Source organism: Polypterus senegalus, chromosome 14, assembly GCF_016835505.1.
Source record: "Polypterus senegalus isolate Bchr_013 chromosome 14, ASM1683550v1, whole genome shotgun sequence".
Lineage (NCBI taxonomy): Eukaryota > Metazoa > Chordata > Cladistia > Polypteriformes > Polypteridae > Polypterus > Polypterus senegalus.
In genome coordinates this window covers 87,269,366-87,296,362 of record NC_053167.1, presented here as the reverse complement: position 1 = coordinate 87,296,362, position 26,997 = coordinate 87,269,366, and the positions used below count along the sequence as shown (strand labels likewise).

The window sequence follows — 26,997 nt, the reverse complement described above, 5'->3', positions numbered from 1 at the left end:
TTTCAGAGATGCATGATTTAGGTTAATCTGGTGTCTCTAAAAATGCCTTACATATATGCTTCCATGGTGTGTGTTTAAGGATGGATATATGTGTGAGTATACATTGTTTTGATCTGATGTCCCACCCATGATTGGTTCAGGCCTTACACACAGGCCTTGCTCCTTGTGATGCTTTACTGGACAAATTGGGTAAAGAATGTATGGATCAATTAATGGATGGAGAATTCAGTGATGTCTTTCTTTGTTCAAATACTAATCACCACTCTTAAACCAACCCACATAGCTTCCTTTAGAGTTTTCTAAGAATTGCTGTTTATAACAGAGAATTTTCACTTCAGCACCACACCTGAAACTGTTGTATTGTACCATACCTTACCATGCCATACCATACCATACCATTTTCTAAGCCCGCTTAATCCTGAGTAGGGTTGAGGAGGACTGGAGTCAATCCCCCACTGTATTATATGCATCAAAAATTAGTATGAATTAATGACCTGATTGAGCTAATAATGAATGGCTTTCAGTTTGAAATTAGAAAACACAGATCCACAAATTGGACACATTTATTTCCTTTGCAAATGCATGTGTGTTACCCTTTTAGTGACTCACAGGAGTTAATGTGTTTTAAAAGGTGCTCTACACATGCCATGTTCATATTTGTTGATGAATGGAGAAGCAGAGCAATTTTTAATATATTGGTTTAATAATTGTGGAGAGCAACGATCAGAATGGAATGGATTGTTAGTGATGATAGTGCTGATCTTATTCCTAATATGTGTTGCTGCAAGTGTGCCATAGATTTAAAAATTTGATTACTGCCTTTACAATAATCTGCATTTTAGTTCTGTGAATATTTATTATGAAAGTTAAAATAAATGATTGCCACCTCATTGTTTATCATTTATAAATTTGTATGGAGCAATGATTGTGACTGCTGAATCTACTGGCAGAATTTCAATCATTTCATTATTGTCAATGACACCTTCTCCTGAACACTGCTGTCTCATCTTAAAGCAATCTTTCTGATAATGCCTGGCCATACACTATTCAGATATTGCCTGCAAAAAGACTTCTCTGAATGTCATTTTACTTAAGGTTGATCTTATTTTGTAAAAAAAATACTTTATCCACCCATTTAATCACTGTTATCGAATCACTATCAAGAGGGCCTAAGACAGTCCCCACAGCATCAGGCAAAGGGCAGCAATCAACCCTGAACAGAGCACTAGTCCAGTAAAATCTTTTTTTACGTGATCTTTTTGGTTTTTGTTGAGTGAAACTCACTAGAATCCTTAAACATCAGTTGCATTCCTTATTGATAGTGTGTTTCAAAGAGTCATACTTAGACAAGGCGTCTTTAAGTTTTCTGAAGTTCACATAGGTTATGTGCCTTGGATGAAATATGAAAGTGTAAAATTAAATAGTTATCAAATATTTCATTTACTGTTTTGCCAAAAGGTCATTGCAATTCTTCACGTTTCTTCTGTGTAATTAGTTATCCAAAACCTCAGATGTACAGTATACTGCACTACCATTGTGTTTCAGACTCTGATTTGACAGACGAGAAGCTCACAATTGGCGCTAACACATAAATAGTAGTGATGTCAATAGTTATAATCCTGAGAAAATGAGTGGATGGATGTATGCGTGGATGTTTAATTGAATTTTACTGGTACATTCTCATTTCTTATTCTGAAAAACAAGTGTATTAAAAATAACCTGGCAAATGTAGCTTTATAATGCATACCAGGCCATGTGATTCATTACTGACTGGGTGGAAGTCACCCAACCTTTATTTTTTTCTCTGGCATCACTTAACATAATCTGATATCAACAGAAGGCAGTTTATTCGACTAAAATTAATATTTGTTCCTATGGTCTGTGTGGTGTGTTGCACCAAGTACCTTCTATATCTGAAGTCATCTGGAGTGAGTTCAGTGCTCAAGGAGCAGTTAATGACTAGGAACTTTAGTTTAATTGACTCTGTGAAGCACATTTTCCTCATCATTTATTACTCATCCTACTTGAAACTGTTCTTATTCTGCCGTCTTTTCCATTAAATTCATATTTATTTTTTTTATTAGGTTGAGAATCAAATTCCTACAGGGAAAGCATATCAAATGGATAAAATTCCTCAACATACACTGGACAAATTAAAAAATAATGAATGGTCTATTATTCTGATAATATAGAATGGACATGCTCAGACTACCACAGTTTTTATTTTAACTTTCAAAGAATAAACTATGGCCCAAGATATAGCTACTACACTACTGTACAGGGTGGTCTAGATCTAATTATGCAGATCCAGATCCTCTGGATGATTTTGATTTATGCAGGGACGATTCCAGACGATTCTTCATGTCGTCAGTTTGCACACTTCTCGATGGTCCGAGATTTTTTGGGTGATTTACTATGTAATAAACGTAATAAGTTATAGCGTAATGAAAATTGCATAATTAGATCTGGACCACCCTATACATCTGATTGCAACATGACTGCTTTCTATATGCCATTAAACATGAGAATCTTGAACATGCATACTTGAGCAACACATGAATATACAAAAATTGATCAAAAAGAACCAACTGAACACAGCTTCTATAAAATGCAAATTCACACATTCTGCCATAGCTAGATTTTGTGGAGAACTGGTACTGGTATATATTGACTAGTGTGGCATATGGCCCGGACACAGACAGGCGGACAGCGATGGTTCACCCAACACACGTTTAATATACATAATATTTACAAATAAGTGCAACACAATCCCAAAACTTCTCCAAAAGTCCAGGCCTCACAATGCCTTTTGTCTCTCCCTTCAGGCCGCCTCCTTTCCTCTCCTCCAAGACCTTGTCTCGTCCTCCCGACTCCAGCCATCGAATGGAGGGAGGCGGTCCCTTTTATACACACGCGGTCGTGCTCCAGGTGCTTCCCGACTATCTTCCGCCGGCACTCCCCAGTGTGGCGGAAGTACCGGCTGCGCACCTGGAAGCACTCCGGGTGTCCCTGATCTTCTTCCCCCCAGCACTTCCGGGTGTGGCAGAAGTGCTGAGGGCCAGGCCTCCAAAGGCATTGGGGCGCCCCCTGGTGGTGACCACGGGCCCCTATAGGGTTGAGCTTCCAAGCTCAGTTCCCATGGTCCCCAAAGCCACCAGGGCGGTCGCCCCCACGTGGTCTGGGGGAGGCATAAGCCTTTTCCGGTCCTCCGGGGCATCCCGGCTGGGTACCACCCTCAGCCACCTGTGACACTAGGCAAGAATTAATGAATACATGAAATCATGTTGTTCTCTAGAACTAGAAACTGAATGACATCATAGGATTTGATTTTGTGTTTTTTCTGTATTAATATTCACATGGTTCTAAAATAAGAAAAATACACTATCAACCACAAATGCCAGAAACTCAAAATTCACATTTCTTAGTACATTTGAGCTAAGCATACAACATCAGCACCAAGAACACACCTTTCATGTTCAAAACTTTTTGATCACTCTTCATACATAACAGATTACACCATACCTTAAGGTTTCCATGACATCTTCAAAATTTCTGTTAATCTTGACAGATCAGATTATTTCTAAATTGTAAAAGGTGAAGCTATTAAATAGTGTAAAAGTTTCAATGGGAAAACCCCATTTATTATAGAGGATAACTGGTTGTGTCATTTGAGCATACTTTGAACAATGAGCCTGGCACTTATTGTACCGAGGTCTGTTGAGGAGCTTCCATCCAGTTGCATAAACAAATGGAAATGGCCTGGAGGTCCTTTTATAAGGGTGACTTAAAAAGCCATTTAGATGGAGCTGTGGCCGAAGTCAGGTTGGAGTCTCTGAGTTCTGGAATGTGAAGGAAACAGAGAGACACATTATCTGACAGGCAGATGCAGCAGTCCTTTCCTGTCTATCCTTGAATTTAGTCCCTGTACTCTTCATGAAATGGTTACATTCATGACAATATGCAAGTATGTTATAAAAATGAATGTTAGTCTTTTATAACATTAAAAATGTCCAATTATCGGCAGTTTAATAAAAGCTTATTGCTGTGTAATAAAATGCTGAAGATTTTGCAGCTCTGATTTGGATATATTTTTGAATTTTCAAGTCAAAACACAAGATCTAAGCAGCAATTTAAATATGGTATGGCAAAAATGAAACCATTTTCTTTATTCTTTGTATTTTCAATTAATACAAAATACTAGATCAAAGACATATTAATAACAGAGAATCATGACATAAAGAGTTCTATTTATTGTATTACACATATACAGTTTCTGCTATCTAGCTTATTTTTAACGTTTTACAGATTCTCATTGGCCTCTAAATTTAACTGAAATAGTTTTGAGGGGATTTAGAGGTCAATGAATATGGTCATCACAATGGTTTGTGAATCTGATGAACTATCACATTGGTTTTTAAATCTCTTTTAGAGCCTGCGTTCATCATCTAACTTTGTGAATACAACCAATTGTTTGTGTTTGTGCTTTCAAAAATATCTGGTTTTGAACTCAATTCTGCTCCTCGACTAAAATTGATATCTAATGTTGTGGCTGTGGCTTTGTTTGACATTTTTGCTTTCTGATATTCTCACTAGAATTCTCAATTTATGCCCCAGTCTGTGTTACTAAATATTGTCTCATCTTGGTTAGTTATTTTTTTCAATCCATATTTTCATTTCATTTCTGTTCAAAATGACTGCTGCTCTGAACTGTACACTGTGGTGATCTATAATTTGCAAAGTTGCAAAATGTGAATATTTCATTAAGACCAACCAGTGTGTGATGGTACTCATTGTTACTTCTACTTTCTTGCCGCTCCAAAGATCAGGGTTTTATTTCTGGACCAGCCATTGTTTGTGTTGAGGACATGCTTTCTATCTTCTTATGGGTTTTCACTTAGTATTCCACTTTCCTAACAAATCTCAAAAATATTCATTGTGGTGAAAATGACCATCTGTAAGTGGAGGTGTGTGTATTTGACATCTTATGTGCGTGCGCAGCCGGCCTGGTTTAAGTGTCTGTAGGTTTGTGTGCAAGTATGCTTTGTGATATGCAGCTGCTCCATTTGCAATTCGTCTCTGCCTGTGGCATAGGTTGCAGCTCCTTCTGATGCTATAATGGAAAAAACAGGTTCCCAAAGTTGATGGATGGGTTAAACCAAACCAAAATAAAGATAATATTAAGGTACAATGAAACAAATGAGCCCTGCCACATCACCAGTTTCACCCCAAATTCAATTACAGCATGTGCAAAATGGAGCCAGAAAGCATTAGGTAATCGAGACACGCCCAAGAAAGAAAAAGAGAGTCAATCCCAAACACTGAGGTTGCCCAAAATGACTACTTTATTAAATGAGGACTTGCAGGAATGTGGATATTAAATATTATTTTTTAAGTGTATCATTTTACTTCCCTGGTAAAAATAAAATGGTTTGGATGGTGTGAGTATCATTGAGGCCTTCAATTACATCATTTTACTCAAAGCCTTCTACACTGTATGACACCCTTTCTAGCAATTTAGTTTAATTTTAGGAAGTGCTGGATGCTTTTTTGGCAAGCCAGTTGGCACGTCCGAGACACTGTGGTTTGTACAAATGATAGGGATTCATCTCAGACAGGCCAACACTACTGTTCTGTTGAGAATCATATTATAAATGCGTTGATTTTCCACAAATAAGCAAACAGAAATATTAATTATTTTTTCGGATTTTTGGCATCCAGCTGCATTTTCAATCTTTCTACTTATCTTGCGTATTTGTAATTTTGGTATTCATTCCAAACATACTTTCCAACAGTGCATCATGCTGCATGTCCCCACTTTAAAATCTAATTAAAAGAAAGTGGCAGATGTGAAAACTACTAGATAGTTTGGAAACCTAAAATGATATGCTACATCAATACTGATAAAAAAATATGCTTCAAACTGTGTGCAAGAAAATACCTTCATATTTGCCTTAAAATCCATGAAATTTATTTTTTACACCAATTGCATTCATTAGAAGGCAAGGGAGAGACTTTCCTGTAAATTAATGAAGATCTACAGGTCAGGAGCACGCACTGGCACAGCGCGTTGTCGAACCCACCACACGATGAAACAGCTTGGGATCCCGGTTTCCAGCCCTCCAGGCAGACATGCGGTCCAGTCCCACCCACCGGAAATGACCCTCCATTTGCTGCAGTCAGGTATTATGTGAGCGTCCCCTTGGCCTGGTCCAGCCACTCAGGTCCTCAACAATGAGGACACTGCAGGCCAGATTACCCTCGGGGAATCACATGGCCGCAGTGCCGTAACTGATGCTCCCCTCACAATGCAGGTAATGTGCCTTATTTGGGACTCCATCAAACCAACAGTACCCAAAGATTCTCTGAAGAGACACAGTACTGAAGGAGTCCAGTCTCCATCTCAGGTCACTGGATAACATCCATGTCTCTCAACCATATAGCAAGACAGGAAGCACCAGGACTCTAAAGACGTGGACCTTCATACAATGAAGCTCTACCTTATAATGCAAATCTATCCATATAGCTATCTATCCATTTTGTAAAATAACTTACCCAATTCAGAGCCATGGTTGGCCAGAGCTGATTCCAGCATCACCTAGTGCAGGGGAGTCCAACTCCAGTCCTGGAGGGCTACAGGGGCTGCAGGTTTTCATTCTAACCCTCTTCTTAATTAGTGACCAGTTTTTGCTGCTAATTAACTTCTTTTGCCTTAGTTTTAATTAACTTGACTCAGACCCATTAGTTGTTTTTTTTTTCCTTAATTAGAAGGCAGACAATAATAAGACACAAAACGAGCTACCGTATGATCAGCTAACCACTGTATCTGAAAATGAAGAAAGGTGAAGGTCTCAGTTTGATCTGCTCGGGTCACCAAAACATTTTGTTGATGTTGTTAGAAAAAACAGAAAATCAACAGTTTTGGAAATATCTGCTGTGGCAGAATGATAGCAGCAATAAGCCAAGGAATTAAATAACAGGATTAATTGACAGGATTTGCACTGCAGCCACTGTAAGTAAACCTGACAATGTTCCAGTGTGGTGCTGAGGTGCTATCAGTGCATGCTCCCAACCTCTCTCTCTGCTTAATTAACAGCAAAATTTGGTTTCTCATTATGAAAATGGTTGGGGTGAAATTGATTGGTGTTTGAAGCTGCACTCTAACTGGTTCTTTCGCATCTCATTTCTATTTGGCTGCTATTTAATGAAGAAAAGAATTCAGAGGACTGAATCCTTAAAAACAGGACTATTAAGATGAAGGGAAAATAAGTTAATTTACAGTGAAAACTGGTCACTGATTAGGAAGAGGGTTAGAATGAAAACCAGCAGTGACTGTGGCCTTCCAAGACAGGAGTTAGACACCCCTGATCTAATCCAAGGCAGGAACCAAACTTGAACAAGGTGCCAGACCATATAAAAAGCAAACTGTAGCTATTAGAAATATGGAACAATCTTTTAAATCCATTATTCTATGTTCTGCTTTCATAGAAAGCTTGAGTTTTCCACCAGCAATGGGTGCACAAGCCTGGAACCAGGTCTACATGATATGCTACTACATCATAGAACCTACTCAGAGGTTATATACCCACATTTAATGTTTTTTGCCCAAATTAGCATTACCACTCAAGCTATTGGCTTGTCTTTGAACTGGGAGAGGGAGGTAGAGCTCCAGGGAAAATAATTTCTATTTTCTAAGCCAACTCTGTTTATTACAAGGTCTGGCAGAGTCCGATCTTATTCTGTCAACACAAGGCAGGAAGAACAAATCCCAAACTTGGTATCAGGCCATTGCAGGGCAGTAAGACACACTGTACCAGTTTAAAACCATTAATTCTCCTAACGTACACGTCTTTTGAATGTGGGAAACACAAGGAAAATATGCAGCCTGACACATGAACGGCGAACAGGCTGGAAAGGTAAGACAGAAGCAGTAATTGGTGAGACATCTTGTTGCCTACGACTTTTAAATGCAGGGCAGAATCTTTATACTGATATTTAGACTGTACCTTAACAAAACAGACACTCTGGATATGAAAAACACTAATTGTGTGAATTATTGAAAAATGATAAATGACTCACCTGACGCACACAATGTAGTCAGCCCTTAGGGACCTTTCAAGAATCTAAAGCTGGGATAAGTTCCTTTGGTCCCGGAGGGTAATAGTGTTGTTTACTTTTCAGTCTACTTGAGCTTTTAATTAAGTTATTTGGCTTAATTTTTGGGTAGAAGTGGATGCTTTCTATAAGCCCTAAAGTACTTTTGGATCTTTCCTATTAAGTGCAGATTTATAATAATCTTTGAAAAAATGTGTCCAATATGTCCAAAAATAATTTGAGCAATTAAGAGAGAATTAAAGCCAGAAATCCTACTCATCCTTAAAATCTTAATCTGTTTATCCCTGACAGAGAAAACAAAGAGGTTCTTTCTTCATACGTTCAAGTCTGTATTGCATACAAAGAAATTTGGACAAATGTTATTTGGTTGCCATCTTTCAAAAGACACTTCAGTATATATGGATGATCAAACCGAAGGAATTAAAATAAAATGTAGCATTTGAATCAAAATAAACAGTAGTAAAATTAGCAAGATTTTTAACAAATAATACTGTAATGACAAAAGTAATAGAGGTGTTTATGACTTAGGAAGCTGGTCAATGCATTGCAAAAAAAGTCATGATTTTTTTCCAAGTAATTAGTAGTTTTAGGTTTTCATTCATAGTGTTTTAAACAAAGGAGAGAGCAGATATGAGCACCACAGTATTAACTTTAGCATTGTGTGTGTGTAAAGGTAAACATATAAGAGTTAAATAAATCTTTTATTCTTGCTGATTATTGTGCTGGGCAGTGGTTTCAAGTTTGTCAGACATGCAAATAAGAAATTTTCCAATCTGTGAACATAAATGTGAATTTGAAGTTTCACGCAGTTGACTATAGCTTGGGCACAGACTGGCACTCCAAATGCTGCAACTCCAGTAATCTGATTCTTTTTGCTTACTCATTTTATTTAAAGAAATAAACATTACAGGAGAGAAACACACATTTCCACAAAATGTTAAAAAGTAACAGGAGCAGGAAATAACAGAATGAGTTGCTTTCCTGACCCGCCTCTGATACTGATCAGAGCTGGGCTCATACATGATGTAAGAAAAATGGATTGAGTGAATCACTCATGATCTTTATCTACTGCTCATGCTTTCTTTTATAGTCCTGCAAGGAAATATACATTTCTACCCATACATTTTTCCGAATCAGCTTTGTTCATTCCTAGGATCACAAGGATCTGGAGTTCATCCTGGCAGCAATGGACACAAGGCGGAAAGGAACACGTGGCTCCACACTCATGTTCTTCCATACTGGGGTAGTTTTCAAAACTGCCAGCTAACCTAAATGACTGTCTGCAGGGTACCCAGGAGAAGATAAACATAATCACAAGGAGAGCTCTCACACAGACGCTGGGCTCACAGAAATATAAATATCCATGCATCCATTTCCTAAAGCCACTTCATCCAGTTTTTACGGTCATGGAGAGCTACAGCCTTTACTTGTACTATCGGGTAAAATGAGAAAAAAACAGGCTCTCATGACTCTGAAATAGAATAAACAGATTCATAAAATTAATATGTGTCTCTATAATGTAAAAGTACAAATACAAATGTAAAATGTAACAAAGGTTATATAAACATGCTGGTATTATGAGCAACCCCTTCAAAATAGTCTCCTTCTAACCATAGTCGAGTTTTGGAAGCAATGGTTGAAATTTTCTGATATCCGTTTAATCAGTTATATTATTATGGCAGGGTGGAATGTCATCAGATATTCTCCTTTTCAGTTTCATTTTGATTTCTGAGATTGGAAGGAAATCACTTGGGGCAAGGCCAGGTCAAAAGGTAGGGTGTGGGATGACAGAATGGTATTTTACACAAAAATTCATTCAAGCAGAAAGCAGTATATGCATAGGGGCGCTGTCAGGGTGCAAAAACCATTCAGCATTGTTTTTTAAATTTTATTGAATTTATTAAAATCAAATAACATTCCATACAAGCAAGTCACGTTTTACAAAACTAGGTTTGAAACTGATCAACCCCCACCCCTGAGAAAGAGAGCTAGGCCAACAGAATAAAACTTTAGTAGTACAAAAAAAGTAAATAAATAAATAAATATGTAAATAAATAGAATTAAAAAAGGGAAGAGAATCCACTTTCTCAATTTAAATGCTTATTCTAAAATGCTATTTATTAGAGCCTGTCAGATCTTGAAGAAGTATTGTACAGATCCTCTAAGTGAGAATTTCATTTTTTCCATTTTTGAATAATCTATAACATCAGTTATTCACTGACTTAAAAGAGGTGATTTAGGATTCTTCCAGTTGAGCAAGATAAGTCTATGTGACCATTCATCATTTTTGAATACCTAGGGACAATTCCTACTGCTAAAGCTCCACAATTCAGTTACCGTTTTCAAGAGAAGCCTGGTTTACAGTCTGATCAATTATAATGAAAGACATCCTGAATGACAAAATGACATCAAAGTCAACCCATGTTTACTCATCTGCTTAGTTTATATCTTCACTGAGCCTGGAGGATTAGATGGACATTTTGGTTGCACCTTGCTCATGTAGATTTCTTTGGTAAAAGATTATATTAGTTGTATTAAAATAACATGTATTCTGCAACTCAATTCTCTAGATATATAAGTAACAGCTGCAATATACTTTAGCTAAAATGACATTTTTCTATTTGAGTTATTCCACTATAATTCATGCATCTATGACACACTAAATAATTTGTGGGACATTTATTTTTGTTCATCTCACGTAGAAAGGGTTATAAAAGTGGCTATAAAACGTTTTCTCCCCTTGGATGTTTTCAAGATTGTTATACAAAATTTAAATCACAATGGATTTAATTTGACTTTTTTTGACATTGATCATCAGAAAAAAAACTAATGTCAAAATGTAAAAATATCTCTTCAAAGTGGTTGAAATTAAATGTAAATATAAAACACAAAATAAATGATCGCTTAAGTATTCTCCCCCTTCAAGTCAGTATCCTTTAGCAGCCATGATAGTTTGTCTGTACACAGGTCTCTACCAGTTTTGCTCATCTGGACACTGCAGATTTTTCCTTTTTTCTTGGCAAAACTGCTCAGGCTCTGTCAGGTTGCTTGTGAATTGTGATTGAACAGTCTTTTCCAAATCCATCCACAAATTCTCAACTGAATTGACTTCTGCACTCTAACTTGGCCACTCCAGGACATTAACATTGTTGTTCTTAAGCCAGTTCTGTGTAGCTTTGGCTCTATGTTTGGGATCATTGTGTTGCTTGAAAACAAGGTGCAGATTTCTTGAAGATTGCTTCGGGTATTCCTGCAGGATTTACCTGTGTTTTACTGTGTTCCCTCACAAGCCTTCCTGTGCCTGCTGCAGAGAAGCAACCCCATAGCATGATGCTGTCATCAGCGTGTCTTACATTGGGGATGGTATGTTCTTGATAATTTGCAGCCAAACTCTGAGCTTAGTCTGATGGCCGAAAGGCTCAATTTTGTCTCATTAGAATGTACAACCTTCTTCCAGCTGACCTCAGTCTTTCATGTGCCTTCTGGCAAACTCTGGACGAGATATTATATGTGTTTTTTTAACAATGGCTTTGTCTTTGCCAGTCTCCCATAAAGCTGTAACTGGTGAGGCCCGCAGGTGCAGTTGTTGACTCTCCAATCTAAACCACTGTAGCTTGTAAGTCATTTAACATTGTTTTTTGGTGGCCTCTCTCACTAGTTGTCTTTTTGCATGATCACTCAGTTTTTTGTGGGCAGGCGGCTCTAGGCAACTCTTTACAGCTGTCCAATTCAACTTCCTTTTCATAATGACTGATTGAACTGGACTTTAAGTGGTATTCAGTGACTTCAGTATTTTCTTGTCTCCATCCCCTGACTTTTCAATGACCTTTTAACAGAGTGGCTTGGTGTGTTCTTTTGTCTTCATTGTGTAGGTTATGTCATGATACTGGACCTTCCACACACAGGGGCATTTATACTATAACCAACAGATATGCCAGACAGGTGATCTCCAATGAACTTATTATGTGACATCTAAAACCAGTTGGCTGCACCAGTGCTGGTTTAGGAGTATCGTATTAAACAGGTCAATACTTGTATTGACTTGTATTGTATCAGGGCAGTCAGGGCAGCTCATGGAACGATCCTTATGGATGACACTGCAGTTGTGACCCGCTGGGCTGACTACTTTGAGCAGCTGTTCAAAGCCGATCCTCTGGCTAGGAATTTGGCTATCTCTGGGTTCATGGTTCTTGAGGCTGATCCTCCAATTAGCTGTGAACCACCCAGTCTCACTGAGATTGCACAGGTGGTGAACCAGCTGAGGGCAGGGAAGGCTGAAAGGATCTGTGATATCTGGGGTTAACTTCTCCAGGCTGGTGTTAAGGCTGTCCTTCTGGCATTGCAAGCAATCTTTGCTTCCATTTGGGAAACTGGTATCATTCCAACTGACTGGAAAATGGGACTTGTTATCCCTATCTGGAAAGGGAAGGGTGATCACCTGGATTGCAGCAACTACAGGGGTATAACACTGCTGGGTAAGGTCCTTGCTAGGGTTGTCCTCAATAGGATCCGTGATCACTTCCGCTCACCCAGCGACCGGAACAGTCTGGTTTTACGCATAAGAAGTCTACCGTCGACTGCATCCTGGCACTAAGTGATCTCATTGAGCGCAAATGCAAATATCGGCAGAGTTTCTTTGCATCCTTTGTCAATTTTCGACTCAGTTGATCGAGCTGCCTTGTGGGACATCCTGAGGATTCGCAGGATCCTCTCAAGGTTGCTGGATATCATGGCCATATATATTCAGCTACGGCCGTGTATATCAGCCTGTACACTGGTACTGTGAGTGCTGTGCAGAGTGGAGGCAGGACCTCTGCGTTTTTTCCCAGTTGATACTGCGGTTTGTCAGGGGTGTATTCTTGCTCCTACTCTGTTCAATGCTTGTATGGGCTGGGTGTTGAGCAATTTTGTGGGGTCCAGTGGCTGTGGGGCATCTGTTGGTGAAAAAAGGTTCACAGATCTTGACTTTGCTGAAGATGCTGTGAACTTCGCGGAGTCAATGAAGGCTCTGATTGGGGCGCTCGAGAGACTGAGCGAGGAGTCTGAGTTTGTGGGCTTGCAAGTGTCCTGGATAAAAACTAAGATCCAGGTCTTTAATGACCTCTTGGGCACAGCCATCAGCAGTGTGTCTGTTTACGGAGAGAGTGTCGACCTTGTTGAGAGGTTTACTTATCTTGGCAGTGACATTCATGTCTCTGGTGACTCTTCCTATGAAGTCAGTAGACAGATTGGGAGAGCATGGGGGGCCATGAAGTCGCTGGAAATGGGTGTGTGGTGCTCCCAAAGTCTACGCAAAAGGATGAAGGTCCAAGTGTTTAGAGTCCTGGTACTTCCTGTCTTGCTATATGGTTGTGAGACATGGACGCTATCCAGTGACCTGAGGCGAAGACTGGACTCCTTTGGTACTGTGTCTCTCTGGAAAATCCTTGGGTACCATTGGTTTGACTTTGTGTCGAATGAGCGGTTGCTCATGGAGTCCCAAATGAGACACATTACCTGCGTTGTGAGGGAGCGTCAGTTACAGCACTACGGCCATGTGGCACGTTTTCCTGAGGGTGATCCGGCTCGTAAGATCCTCATTTTTGGGGACCCGAGTGGCTGGACCAGGCCAAGGGGTCACCCACGTAACACCTGGCTGCGGCAGATAGAGGGTCATTTCTGGAGGGTGGGACTGGACCACGTGTCTGCCTGGGGGGTTGCAAACCAGGATCCCGAGTTGTTTCGTTGTGTAGTGGGTACAGCAACACACTGTACCAGTGCATGCTCCCCAACATGAACTTGACTTGAATACTTGTATGATTCATTATTTTGTGTTTGATTTTTGTACAGTAATTAATGTTTACTACTTTGTAGAGATCCGTTTTCACTTTGATATTAAAGAGACTCTTTTTCAGTTGATTAGTGTAAAAAAAAAAACAAATTGAAACAACTGTGTGGCATAACAATACAATTTGAAAATATCCAAGGGAATGAATACTTTTTATAGGCACTGCATTTACAAAGAAATATCAAAATAGAAATGCAGTGAGCATAGAAGTTTGTTTAGAATGGCATCATTTGTCATACAGCTCCCTTTGTTTGATATAAAGACTTGCAAGATTGGCTATGAGGATGCCGTGTGTATGTATCCATTTATTTGTCAGTTTGTATTTGTAGTCAGTGAGCTTTATATACTGAATAACACAAGATTTTGTACTGCAAAAACAAAAGTCCCAAAATATTTTTGAATTAAACAGTAATATATATATACTGTATATATATATGTATATATGTGTCACTTAACATTAGTCATTCTTGCTTTTTCAACATTTGTGGAGTTGTCTTAAAAGCAACAAATGTAGGAAATTATCCTGAAACTGTCAGTGCACCACAGGGCTGTCTCTTTTACTCACTGGTCAGTCAGTCAGTCAGTCATTATCCAACCCACTATATCCTAACACAGGGTCACGGGGGTCTGCTGGAGCCAAACCCAGCCAACACAGGGCGCAAGGCAGGAACAAATCCCGGGCAGGGCACCAGCCCACTGCAGGACACAGTCACACACACACACACACCCACACACCAAGCACACACCAGGGACAATGCAATAATCGCCAATGCACCTAACCTGCATGTCTTTGGACTGTGGAAGGAAACTGGAGGACCCGGAGGAAACCCACACAGATACGGGGAGAACATGCAAACTCCATCCTGGGAGGACCCCGGAAAGAAATCCAAGGTCTCCTTACTGCGAGGCAGCAGCACTACCACTGTGCCACTGTGCTTCCCCCTTTTACTCACCAATATTCTTTCATTTCAGTTTGCACTTGTTAGCAACATACTGTGTCTAGCTTGGTTAACATGGATGATTTTGAAAATATTATTATTATACAAGAAAAAAATCATTGGCTAGTTATCAGAGACTTCTCTACTGCCTAAAGAAATTGAATGTTCTCAAGCTTAAGTATCACTGGCACTAATGCAAAGCTGTTTTGCCCGGTGTATACTATACTATTACAGTGTTATTCTGTTCAAGTCACATACTGTACAAACACAAACCCAGAGATTTCTATGCTCAGTCAAAACTTAAATTGACCATAGCAAACACAAATGGTGCTTCGTCAAGCAAAGCTAAGACATCACTTGTTTCTAGGGAATGTTAAACTTAATGTAAATGTAATAAGTTTCCAATCTCAGGTAGCATAGAATATCTCATTTTGCACATGGCTGACTATCCTTCTTATCGTTAGCAATTACATCTACCAGTAATTTATTTAAACCACCTTTCTTTCCAAGTCTGAAGCCAATTATTTAAATAAAAAGGCTTCTAAAGGTATCTAGTGGAGATTAAAAGAAAGACAATCAATAAAAGCAAGTTAATAAAGCCTAGAGGCATACTTCATTATCCTTCCCTTTTGAATAGACAAAGCAAGACAGATTAGAACAGAAGTGGGTCTCTGGTTCAAAGGAGGCCTATACTAACCAAAATCAGATTTATCTAAGAATCTATATGCAGGCATCTCAGCATTACAGCTTCAACAAAAGGCTAAAGGCTTTGAAATCCAAAAACTCAGAACTATAAAAGCCCTGAACCTCAATGACAAAAACAAAGTTTTTTTTTTATATTGTGAAGATTTATTAACAAAATACATTCAAAAAGAAATAGAAAAACGTAAATGTTTCCCAAACTATAGCAAAAAAAACCCACAAGAGGAAGGGGCTGCCAACAATCAGCTTGTTTAACATAAGGGAAACAAAGAATCTTCATAAATCAAAGAGTTTATGTTATTAAAATGCTCTTTGTAACAAAAAGCTGTAAGGAGTACAAAAGGCACAGTAAGAGTAGGCAAAGGCAATCCAAGGCAAACAAGTCCCAAGAACAGAAATTCAGAAAGAACAGTAAGAAACAGAACATGAAGGTGGTAAATTCCAATAAATTCACAGAAGCACAAATCATCTCAAGGACTCACCAAAACCACCAAGCGCATTCAAATGAACCGCAAGGGACTGCGCACTCTCTCAGTCTTCATAGAAGAACCACCTGCAAAACACAAGGGAAATAGTAGAAAAGACACAAACTAAATGACCAACAACAGTGGTAGATAACTATTTAATAAACATGAACAATATTAACATAATCAAAAAAATCAAAAATAATCAAAAAGGACATAAAAAAAGAATTTGTAAAGCTGAAACCTAACAAAATGCAACCAATCCAGAATCACAAAATTCTTAAACCATTAAATTAAGCCAAAATCTGTAACCAAAGAACCAAAAAACAAGAGAGCTTACACAATCCAAAATCTAAAACAGAACCGTATAACAAGCCAGCCTATGTTCGAGTCGGTCTACCTCTCACCACATGATGCAGAGTATCTTGCCTCCACTTAGCTAGCGATACCTGTTCATTCAAAAGACATTATCATCTACAGATTGTTAAGTAGTAATGTTTGACATTTTTGAGAGAGAGAGAGATCAGAGATACATGTTTTTTAGAGTGTAGCTACTGATTGCCAGAGATATCACAGTCATATGCATTTCTCCCCATGTGGGGGACGCTCTCCTGTCAGAGCTGAACACAATCAGATACAGTGCCAACATTTGACATTGGAGCGTACATAACTTCTACTTGGTAAGAATTAAGTTTTTTTACATTTTTTTTATTGATTTTTAAAGTTTGTCTTGTTTCACTACTACGTGGGTGAAGCCACAGGGAACCGCTAGTGTATATACTGTATATATATTAACAGGTAGTAATCCACAAAGGCAGAAAATTAATCACGTATCTTAAAATATTTTTTTTAATTCCTAAGCTTTTGAAAGGTGGAGTGGTGGCTCAGAGGCTAGGGATTTGCACTGGCAATCAGAAGGTTGCTGGTTCGAATCCTGTAAATGCCAAAAATGACTCTACTTCGTTGGGCCCTTAAGCAAGGCCCTTAACCTGCAATTGTTCTCTGTCCTGGGTATGACATTAATCTGCATCCAGCCCTGCATGTAGGCCCTCCAACCTGCAGGGAAAAGCCTGGGGGTTTGTGGCAGAATTGGCACTCTATCCACCATCAAAAACCTCACACTAGTTCCACTCCATCTGAACTGGTGTGGTGCTGAGGTGTCACCCGTTGCATGGCTGCACTCGGGTCCTAATCTAGGGATCCTGAGTTGGTTTGTCATGTGGTAGGTGCGGCAATGCGCTGTATCAGCAAGTGCTCCTAATTGCTTTCTCTCTAAGCTTTCGACAAACTACCAACTGTCATCATCAGAGGGGTTCGGAGGGTGTTTGTCATAAACTCTTTTTTATTATTTAGGTGTCCTTCTTTTTAAGCCTGCATATGCTGGGTTCATGTTCAAAGTCTGTTAATGGCGTTTTTATTTAAGAGCCATGAACCCCACCTTATTGACCCCACCCCTGCATCCCATCCTCTCATTTGCTATATATTGCCTTTGATTCCTGTATGTTTAATCTTTTTCCTCTGATGATGACACCAAGTAGGATGTCAAAAGCTTAGGAATAAAAAATAATTTTATGGATTACCAGCTACTAATATGCAAACCATATAACAGACCTTCGCCTATATGTATACAGAGAGAGAGAGAGAAGAAACAAAAAAACCCAATCTTTAGCCATGCTTACAAAAACAATAAAAAAGTGAAATAAAATATGGACATACTGCCAAGCCAGCATTAAACTCATTTACCGTAGGTAGCTAAAAGCTGTCCGAACATCTCATCCAGCTACTTTTTAAAAATTGCTAAGGTTTCCATAACAACTAAATAGTACTGGTGGAAATTATATGGAAGGGTATTTAAGACTGAAGCGAGGAAGAAAAATGTCCCCGTGTAGGTGATTCACTCTTTAATCTCCAGAATTCTGCTGCATTAACATTATCAATGTCTTTAAGAATGCTGTCATCACTCATCTCATAGATTAACATAGTAAAATTCCCTATCTTTAACTCACAGTCAACATAATGTCACACAAAGTGATGTTGTAAATACTCTATAGTCATATAACACTTAGCACAATTAGAATTTATGGCAGTACTTTCTGACATATTTTTTGATTTAATAGCATTAATGCCTATTCATTTGTTGGTTGTTAATAAATAGTTATGAGAGAAATGAATCATTAAGAGAAATGCTTCAAGCAAAACTGAATTTGTAGACAATGCACAAAACATTTTGTGAAAACACCCTGTGTTTTGACACAAGCACAATCCGCCCTGTTTCTCCATGTATAAAAACATTGAACATTTTGTTATGGCTATGGGAGAGCGTGGAAAACTTGGTTGGGGTTGAGGTGACTACAGGGCAATTATACTCAGCAAAAAAAGAAATGTCCCTTTTTCAGGACTGTGTATTTCAACAATAATGCTTTAAAAATCCAAATAACTTTACAGATCTTCATTGTAAAGGGTTTAAACAATGTTTTCCATGCATGTTCAATTAACCATAATCAATTAATTAACATGCACCTGTGGAATGGTCGTTAAGACCTTAACAGCTTACAGAAAGTAGGCATTTAAGGTCACAGTTCTAAAAACGCAGGACACTAAAGAGACTTGTCTACCGACTGTGAAAAACACCCAAAGAAAGATGCCCAGGGTCCCTGCTCATCTGCGTGAACGTGCATTAGGCATGCTTTAGGGAGGCATGAGGACTGCTGATGTGGCTAGGGCAATAAATTGCCATGTCCACACTGTGAGACGCCTAAGACAGCGCTACAGGGAGACAGGAAGGACAGCTGATCATCCTCGCAGTGGAAGACCACGTGTAACAACACCTGCACAGGATCGGTACATCCGAATATCACACCTGCGTGACAGGATGGCCACAACAACTGCCCGAGTCACACCAGGAACACACAATCCCTCCATCAGTGCTCAGACTGTCCGCAATAGGCTGAGAAGGCTGGACTGAGGGCTTGTAGGCCTGTTGTAAGGCAGGTCCTTACCAGACATCACCAGCAACAACGCCGCCTATGGGCACAAACCCACCTTCGCTGGACCAGACAGGAGTGGCAAAAAGTGCTCTTCACTGATGAGTCACGGTTTTGTCTCACCAGGGGTGATGGACGGGTTCATGTTTATCGTCGAAGGAATGAGCGTTACACCGAGGCCTGTACCCTGGAGTGGGATCGATTTGGATCGATGGCTAGGGCCATTCCCCCCAGAAATGTCCAGAAACTTGCAGGTGCCTTGGTGGAAGAGTGGGCTAACATCTCACAGCAAGAACTGACAAATCTGGTCCAGTCCATGAGGAGGAGATGCACTGCAGTACTTCAAGCAGCTGGTGGCCACACCAGATACTGACTGGTACTTTTGATTTTGAGCCTCCCTTCATTCAGGGACACATTGTGAAACATTTTTAGTTTATGTCTTATGGTGTTGACTCTTTTAGTGTTCATACAAATATTTACACATTAAGTTTACTGACAGTTGAAAGTCAGAGGACGTTTCTTTTTTTGCTGAGTATATGTGCAAGTACTTCATCACTATAAAAATCCATTGGCCTGGGTATGCAGCAATTGCCTATCAGCTTAGGAAGATGGAGAAAACTTAGCACAGGCGGTGCTACCTCTGTCCCTAAGTGAATAGTGTGAGTCAGAACTGGCAGAGTGAATGTGCAGGCAGGCAGTATGGTGATATTGCCAGGAGCCGCAAGGGAGGAGCCATTGAACTTGGAGTGGCGTTGCAGGGAACCAAGCAAAGACAGAGCCATTTTGGCTGGAGATTAACCTTTAGGAAGCAATATTCCTTGCTTTCCACCCAAAAAAATCTTGAAAAACCAGCAAAAACTCATTTTAGTGAGATTCGAATTTCACAATTGCGAAATCACATGTGAAGTGAATTTTAGGGACATTTTCTCTAAAATGTATGTGAAATGAAACTCTGCTGTTTCACTCATCACTACTCTTATAGTGTAGTGTGTTTTCATTTGTGTTCTTTTATTGTTGATCAAAAGCAAAAAAAAAATTAAATGCATTAAAATTCCATATTGTATTTCAATAAAATGTCACAAAATCCAACAGAGTGAATACTTTTTAAGACCACTATGGATTTGCTTCACTGGGAAAGCTCTAAATGTATTAGGATTTAGATAGCATTGTAAATGGAATAGAGCTACTGCAGAAAGTGAAGCTAATTGGTATTTAACATGTTACAAGTGAATATACAAAAAAGGTACTGGAATACCTTTATTGTTAATAAAGACAGATGTATTTTGTTTTGTTCGTGTTGATAGACTGTACCATTGAAAGAGGCATCGGTAACTATTACTTAACAGACTTATATTTTTAAATATATTTATTTTTATGATTTTTTAAATTTATTAAGACACATTGTTACTTTCTGATGCACTGGTTGCCGATAGCTGGCATACTCCTCCTTGAACCCAGGACATTGATAATTGTAAACTGAGATGGACTGGGCAATGAGGTCATCTAATATATAGTGCAAAAGTGCTCACTGCTTTTATATGATAAGTCAAATAGTTGTTTTTAAAGGTGCAGTGAAGTTTTCACTGAGAAATAAATAATCCTTCACATAAATAGTATGAAGAGGAGATCAACATTCCATAAATAAATAATCCATTACAGAAGTTCAAGATCAAAAGTTAAATATTGTAGAAGTCAGGGTCAGTACATAAAAATCATCACAAGCCTCAGTACATTCATCTAAAACCACATCCCTGCTGCTCAGCCATGCGGTCTACTCTACAGCAGGAGAGATCTTCTGACAAGAGTAGTCAACCATCTAACTGGCTCATACCCCTGCCTCCATCCCTCGCTATTCAGTGGGGATCTTGCGAGCCCTGCTCTGTTCTCTCTGACATTTTGAGTGAGTCTCTTGAGACAGTGGGTCATTCTTGCTACCCTGGATGCTCAGCAGGAGCAACCCTACCCTGTGAGTACCACCTGCGTGCTACACCTGGGGCATCATTCCCAACCACTTGCCTCATCACTACAGCACTCACTCTGCCAGGATCCTGCCTCTTCTCTTCTTCTTTCTTTCCTTTTGATTTTACCACCAGTCTTTCTTGTCTCTTTCATTGTTTTTTCTTGACCTTCTCTGGATCTCTTTAATAGTATTGTGGGTGCTGGTGCCCTGATTATACCTCATAATAATAATAATACATTTTATTTATATAGCGCCTTTCCCATGCTCAAGGCACTTAAGATACAAATATTGTCTGCATAGAACAATAAACAAATAAATACAGGATATACAAAACATTAAATAGAATAAAAGAAACAATAAACCATAGTACTAAATTCAATACTACAAGAAATACCCAAACATATAACATCATTTGTGATATAGCACACACACACCAAATATCCTGAGCATCTGGGCAGAGAGGCAAACTGAAAGAAGGGGCAGAATGTTAGGTTAAGTCAAAAGTCTTCCTGAACAGATGAGTTTGAATCGAGTCAGCTGATCTAATTAATTTCGGGAGGTCATTCCAAAGTCTGGGCGCTATACAGCTGAAGGTCCTGTCACCCTTAGAGTGCAGGTTAGTGTGGGACACATCAAGATTGCCAGAATCAGAGGACCTTACTAGGAGAACGGGAGCACAGCAATGGAGAAAGTCACTGATGTAGTCCAGTGCAAGGCCATTTAAAGCTCTATAGGATATAAATAGAATTTTATATTCAATCCTGCAAGACATAGGAAGCCTGTGAAGGTGAAGCAGGATGGATATTATGTGCTCACTGTTGCTGGTTCACATAAGGACTCTTGCAGCAGAGTTTTGAATTAACTGGAGATGTTATTTAACTGGGGTGTTTTAAAAGCAGGTTTCTTAGCATTAGAAAAGCAGAGGAAAGAGTGAACACAAGATATGTTACGGAGGTGGAAGAAAGTTAGTTCTTAATGTGGTTTATGTGGGCGGAATAAAAAAGGGAGGAATCAAAAATGACACCAATATTCGTTGCATTAGAAAAAGGCCTGATGAGATCACCGTTAAGGGTGATTGAAAAGGAACTAATTTTCTTAAATTGTGCTTTAGTGCCAATTTGCAGGTGTTCAGTTTTGTTGCAGTTTAGTTTTAAAGAGTCCTGCTCCATCCAGGTTTTAATTTCTCTGAGGAAAATTGTGAGCTGAGAAAGCCCTGATGAAGTTTCACTTTTAACATTGAAATAGATCTGAGTATTATCTACATAAAAATGATAAATAACCCAGTCTAAAGCTATGAATAGTGTGGCCAAGGGGAAGCTTATAGATACCAAGGACAGAGCCCTGAGGAACTCCTTGTGTGACTGGTGCTGAGATGGAGGCTAACAAACTCCTGCCTTTCAGTTAGATAGGACTTAAACCACTGGAGGGCAGTGCCAGAGACACCCAGAATGATCTCTATTCTGGATAGGATAATGTCAATGAGTAAACCAGCTGCACTTACTGCGTTAGCACATAAATACACAGTAGGCCAATGTTCCCATTAAACACCCCAGGGATTCATGGCTATGCTATCTCATGCGCATCCACACCCACCGAGTCTGAGCACAGACCCCTAAATGCACTGTATCTCATCTATGTCTTGTAAAATTCTGCATAATTTGAATGAGATGCCAAAATTCTGTGTTTACTAGAAAAAACTTGGTCTAAAGCACCACCAATAAAAAGCAGCATGGCAGGACCATATTGTCCCAATGGAGTGTACACATTCTCTAGGTGTACCGATGGCTTTTTCTCCAGCTAACACAATTTCTGCCCATAGCTCAAAGACATTAAGGTTAGGTTGATCACCAATGATAAACCGGCCTGGTGGGAACAAGCATGGCTGTGTTCTTGTGTGGGCACTGTGGTGTGCCAGGCAATGTTGGGTCCATTCTTATTCCAAACGCTGTAGTTTCACAGAGCCCTGCAAAGGACAAAGCATGTGAATAAAATGCTAAGATAATAAAGCTTCCTTATGCATTCCTGTCAGTATTAATTCTTTCTTTTCATTAGTTTCTTTTTTATTTTCCATATTTAGGTATGAGTGGATACAAATATATAACTTTTAATGCTCTGTTATTTTTCTCCATTTCAGGAAGGATCCTATTTCCTTTTTTTATGGAATTTTTATTAACAGTTAGTTGACATCAAAGATTTCCACAATGGTGTTTCAAAACAGGCTTCTAATTCTTTTGGGAGTGTTGTATATGCAATTATCATTAATCATCACTGAATCCCAATCTCGAGAAGGAGAACATGGGCTCACCTTTAGTCATGTCTACAAAATTGACCTGCCAAAGTCTTCTAGTTGCAATGTGGAGTTAGACTCTCTCCCAGCCAAAGACCAGGGCTCTGAGATGGTAGCATCACCTGAGGGTCAGCTGGAAGACAATAATTTGGTCTTCAGGCATAACATTCGGCTGCAGACCCCCAAATGTGATTGTGAAGGTTCAGATGCATTCAAATCCATGTTGCTTAGGCTAAGTCGTCTAGAAGAAGAAGTAAACTCCCTAAAAGATCAGTGCTCTCAAGGATGCTGTGGTGGAGGAAAAGGAGGTATGTATTTTTTATCATGAAGTGAAATATTTATTTGTATGTTCTATTTTTAATACTAAAAAGTAAACCTAAGTGGAAATGAAAAATATTTTTCAAGGATGAAATTTCTGTTTGTACTAATGTGAAATGAACCGGGAATGAAGCAACTGACATTTATAATTGGATGCATTAATGATAGAAATAAAAAGAAGCAAGGCCATAGTATTTGATATTTAGAAATCAAAATCAAAACTTGCTTACTGTAAGCTAATTTCATAAGAAAGCAAAATATCAAAAATGATGTATATATTATGGAGCAGCAGATAACAAGTACTTGAGAAGTGCCATTTGTTAGTTAGTTGGTTTAAGTACTGTATTTTCCTGGTTATGTTAAAATGTGTGTCTGTATATTAGTACATAGATAATGGAAGGTTCTATTATTACCCCTACAAGGTAATTTGTACATGGAATATTCCAATTATTTCTTGTCAGTCTATGATCTTCCTTGCAGTTGGCATAGTGGGCAAACAGATTCAAAATGTACAAATGCATTGAATGAACTGAAATGATGTCTGTGTAGGTTCACCGTAGAAAAGTAACACAACTTTTAAGTACAGAATGTAATTGAGTTTAACACGAGAAAGCTAAGATTGTAATGAAACAGAGAAGAAACCTTTTTGTCCCTTTTTAGCCTTTTATTCTGCATGTTCAGTATTTTGTTCTGAATTGTTGCCCTTTTTTCTTTTTTAAATTTTCACTATACTGGACTGTGAAATTTCTTTTGTTATGTGTTTGCCTACTTTGCCTTGCTCAGTAGCTGCTTGATTTTGGGAACCTGGAAAAGATGCAACTACACAGGGAATTTTAAAAGGCTTGGGCACCCATTAACAAAGCTTCATAAAAAATCTGTATATTGGATATTGTTCACAGTGAACTTCTAATGTTGGGCAAATAAATGTAAGGGAATTCATGCATTGCAGTATATTTGTCTGATTATATTATCTAACACTAATGGCTCAGTGTTTAGGACTTGCAGCTCCAAAGTCTAATCCTACAGTGATCATTGTCAATGTGAATTTTGCACATTCCTCTTATCAATGTAGGGTTTTTCTAACTATTATGGGTTTCTTCTCAAACATCCCAATCATGGAATTTCCCCAAAGTATGACAAAAGTTTATGTGAATACATAACTTTGTGTGCTTCAATAGGCCAACATTCAATTCCAGCCCTAAGCCTATGGCTGTCAATGAAAATTTTGACTAATCTCATGAAACAGGTACACAAAATAGATACACAATGATTGTCATTTTTTGGTATTATAATTTTACTCATTCCAAAAACATTCTGTTTATTTGATTAGCAGTGTGAGTTTATGTGGCCGCATATTTTTCTATATGCTCTATCATTAACTTGTGGTTATTTTATGGTTTGCTCATCATTCTAGTAATACAGAAAATGGGTACCAAAGATGGATGGCTTTATTTTATTTCAACAATTTATTCATAGATTTATTTTTTAAAACCAGAATGAATGTCTTTTTATAACAAGTTATATTTGAACACCTTGCATTACATATCTTTGTTTCAGGCACTGCCAGTCTTTGCAGCAACCATGGAACATTTAAGAGAGAGACGTGCGAATGTGATTGTGACGAAGGCTGGGAAGGAGAAGACTGCTCAACCCGCAGCTGCCCAAATGACTGCACTGACAATGGCCGATGTGAAGATGGCAAATGCATATGCTACCAGGGCTATGCTGGTGTCGACTGCAGTGAGTTGTTGTGCCCAGGTGACTGCAGTGATAAAGGTCACTGTGTGGATGGAGTTTGTCAGTGTTTTGAAGGTTTCATGGGAGATGACTGCAGCCAGCGCAGGTGTCCCAATGACTGCAGCAATAATGGGAAATGCAACAATGGTGTCTGCATTTGTGATGAAGGATTTACCGGTCATGACTGCTCCAAAGGTAAAAATGAAATAAATAAATATAAAATCCTGATTTCTTTGTTATGAAATTATTAAGGTAGGCGACCAGCAATGAAATACAGTTGTGAGGATTCTTATCTCATCCTTTATGATTTTTCATTCATTTGTAAGCGTTTTTGTTGTTGAGCTCCATATTTTCATCACTACCTAAACTCTAAACTCCACTTTACATCAATACATTGTATTGTGTGTAATTCGGTTACTTGTTGTAACAGGAATTAAAAATGGCCACCTATGTTTGAAAACTGCAACCTATAACTATTACAGCAAATTTACACATTTTGACTGGAAATGAGAACATATATACAGTATATATATATATTACAGCAATCATCACTCCCCAGCATCAAATCTCTACTCTGCCAACTGTAAAATATGCAGTATGCTACCTGAGGTTTACTCAACTCAGTATTCAATTAGATCAGTAATAAAATTAATTTGGGTTTCAATATTTCTGTCAGATTCCAAAAGTGCATTTTAAAGTGAAAATTACTGTTTCTAACCATCTTTATATATAATATGCTACCGTGGCTGTTCGTTTTTCTGTCCAGTGATTTTAAATCACCTGTAGCTCGCAAACCATTTGACCTATTGACCGGAAATTTGGTACATATACACTACATGACATCTACTATCTGCTTGACCTCCAAGGTTATTCCTCTTTTTATTTTAATTTTATTTTATTGTAGAATCAACTCTCGGCAGTGGCCAGCAGGGTGGCTCATGCATACGGGTGATGTTCTCATTCCCTACCACCTTCGCCGTCACTTCTTCTACCTCTTCATATCTTAAATCATTCCTGAGTCAGATTGAAGACTTAAGTGCCAATTTAAATGAAAAATTAAGGAAAACATACTAAGAAATTGCAACTTAAACACTGACTTAATCGGTTTTAACGCAAAAAGATGCCCACGAAAGTAGAGAAGAAGCAGGCCACTAGGGTGGAGAAAAGAAGAGCTGCTCAGGAAGCAGCAAGCGCATCATCCTCTGAGCAAACGAATGCTAAACATACAGAGAAAGAGGATGAAAACTAGGAATGCTCAAGTCAAGTGTATTCACCACACGTTATCATGCAGTGCACCACTACCGGTATTCATTATAATGTCACAAATGTACTATATGTATAATGATTTTCAACAATGAATTTGTGAACTAGATCACAGTTTCTTAAACTTTATTGTTTGCTGCCACCCAGTCTTGCCCTTTTTAGTATCTTTGAGACCCTTTCGTTGTTGATGATAGTCATTGTGGTTAATCGTGTCCAATCATCTGAGCTAAGGGAGGCGTTATTGAGGACAATCGTTGGAGCATTTACAAACTTTGCAAACCATCTGCGAATCATTACAATTAAATACAACAGTAAATTGTGAGCCAATGGTGGCAACCCATAGTTTAAGAAATTCTGATATGTTTAATCAACAGGTGAAACAAACAGATTAAGCAATCTGCCCAC

General features: G+C 38.7%; 1 protein-coding gene across 12 annotated transcripts in view; it reads left to right on the top strand.

Moving 5' to 3' along the window:
* Window positions 1–26,997, top strand: part of LOC120514820 (tenascin-N-like) — a 142,991-nt gene that overhangs the window by 14,760 nt on the left and 101,234 nt on the right. For all 12 annotated transcript variants that reach the window (XM_039735397.1, XM_039735399.1, XM_039735398.1 and 9 more), the window contains exons 2-3: window positions 23,122–23,582; window positions 25,150–25,524. In XM_039735397.1, coding sequence (XP_039591331.1) covers window positions 23,189–23,582; window positions 25,150–25,524 — 769 coding nt within the window. In that variant the 5' untranslated portion in view covers window positions 23,122–23,188. The remainder of the gene's footprint in view (window positions 1–23,121; window positions 23,583–25,149; window positions 25,525–26,997) is intronic.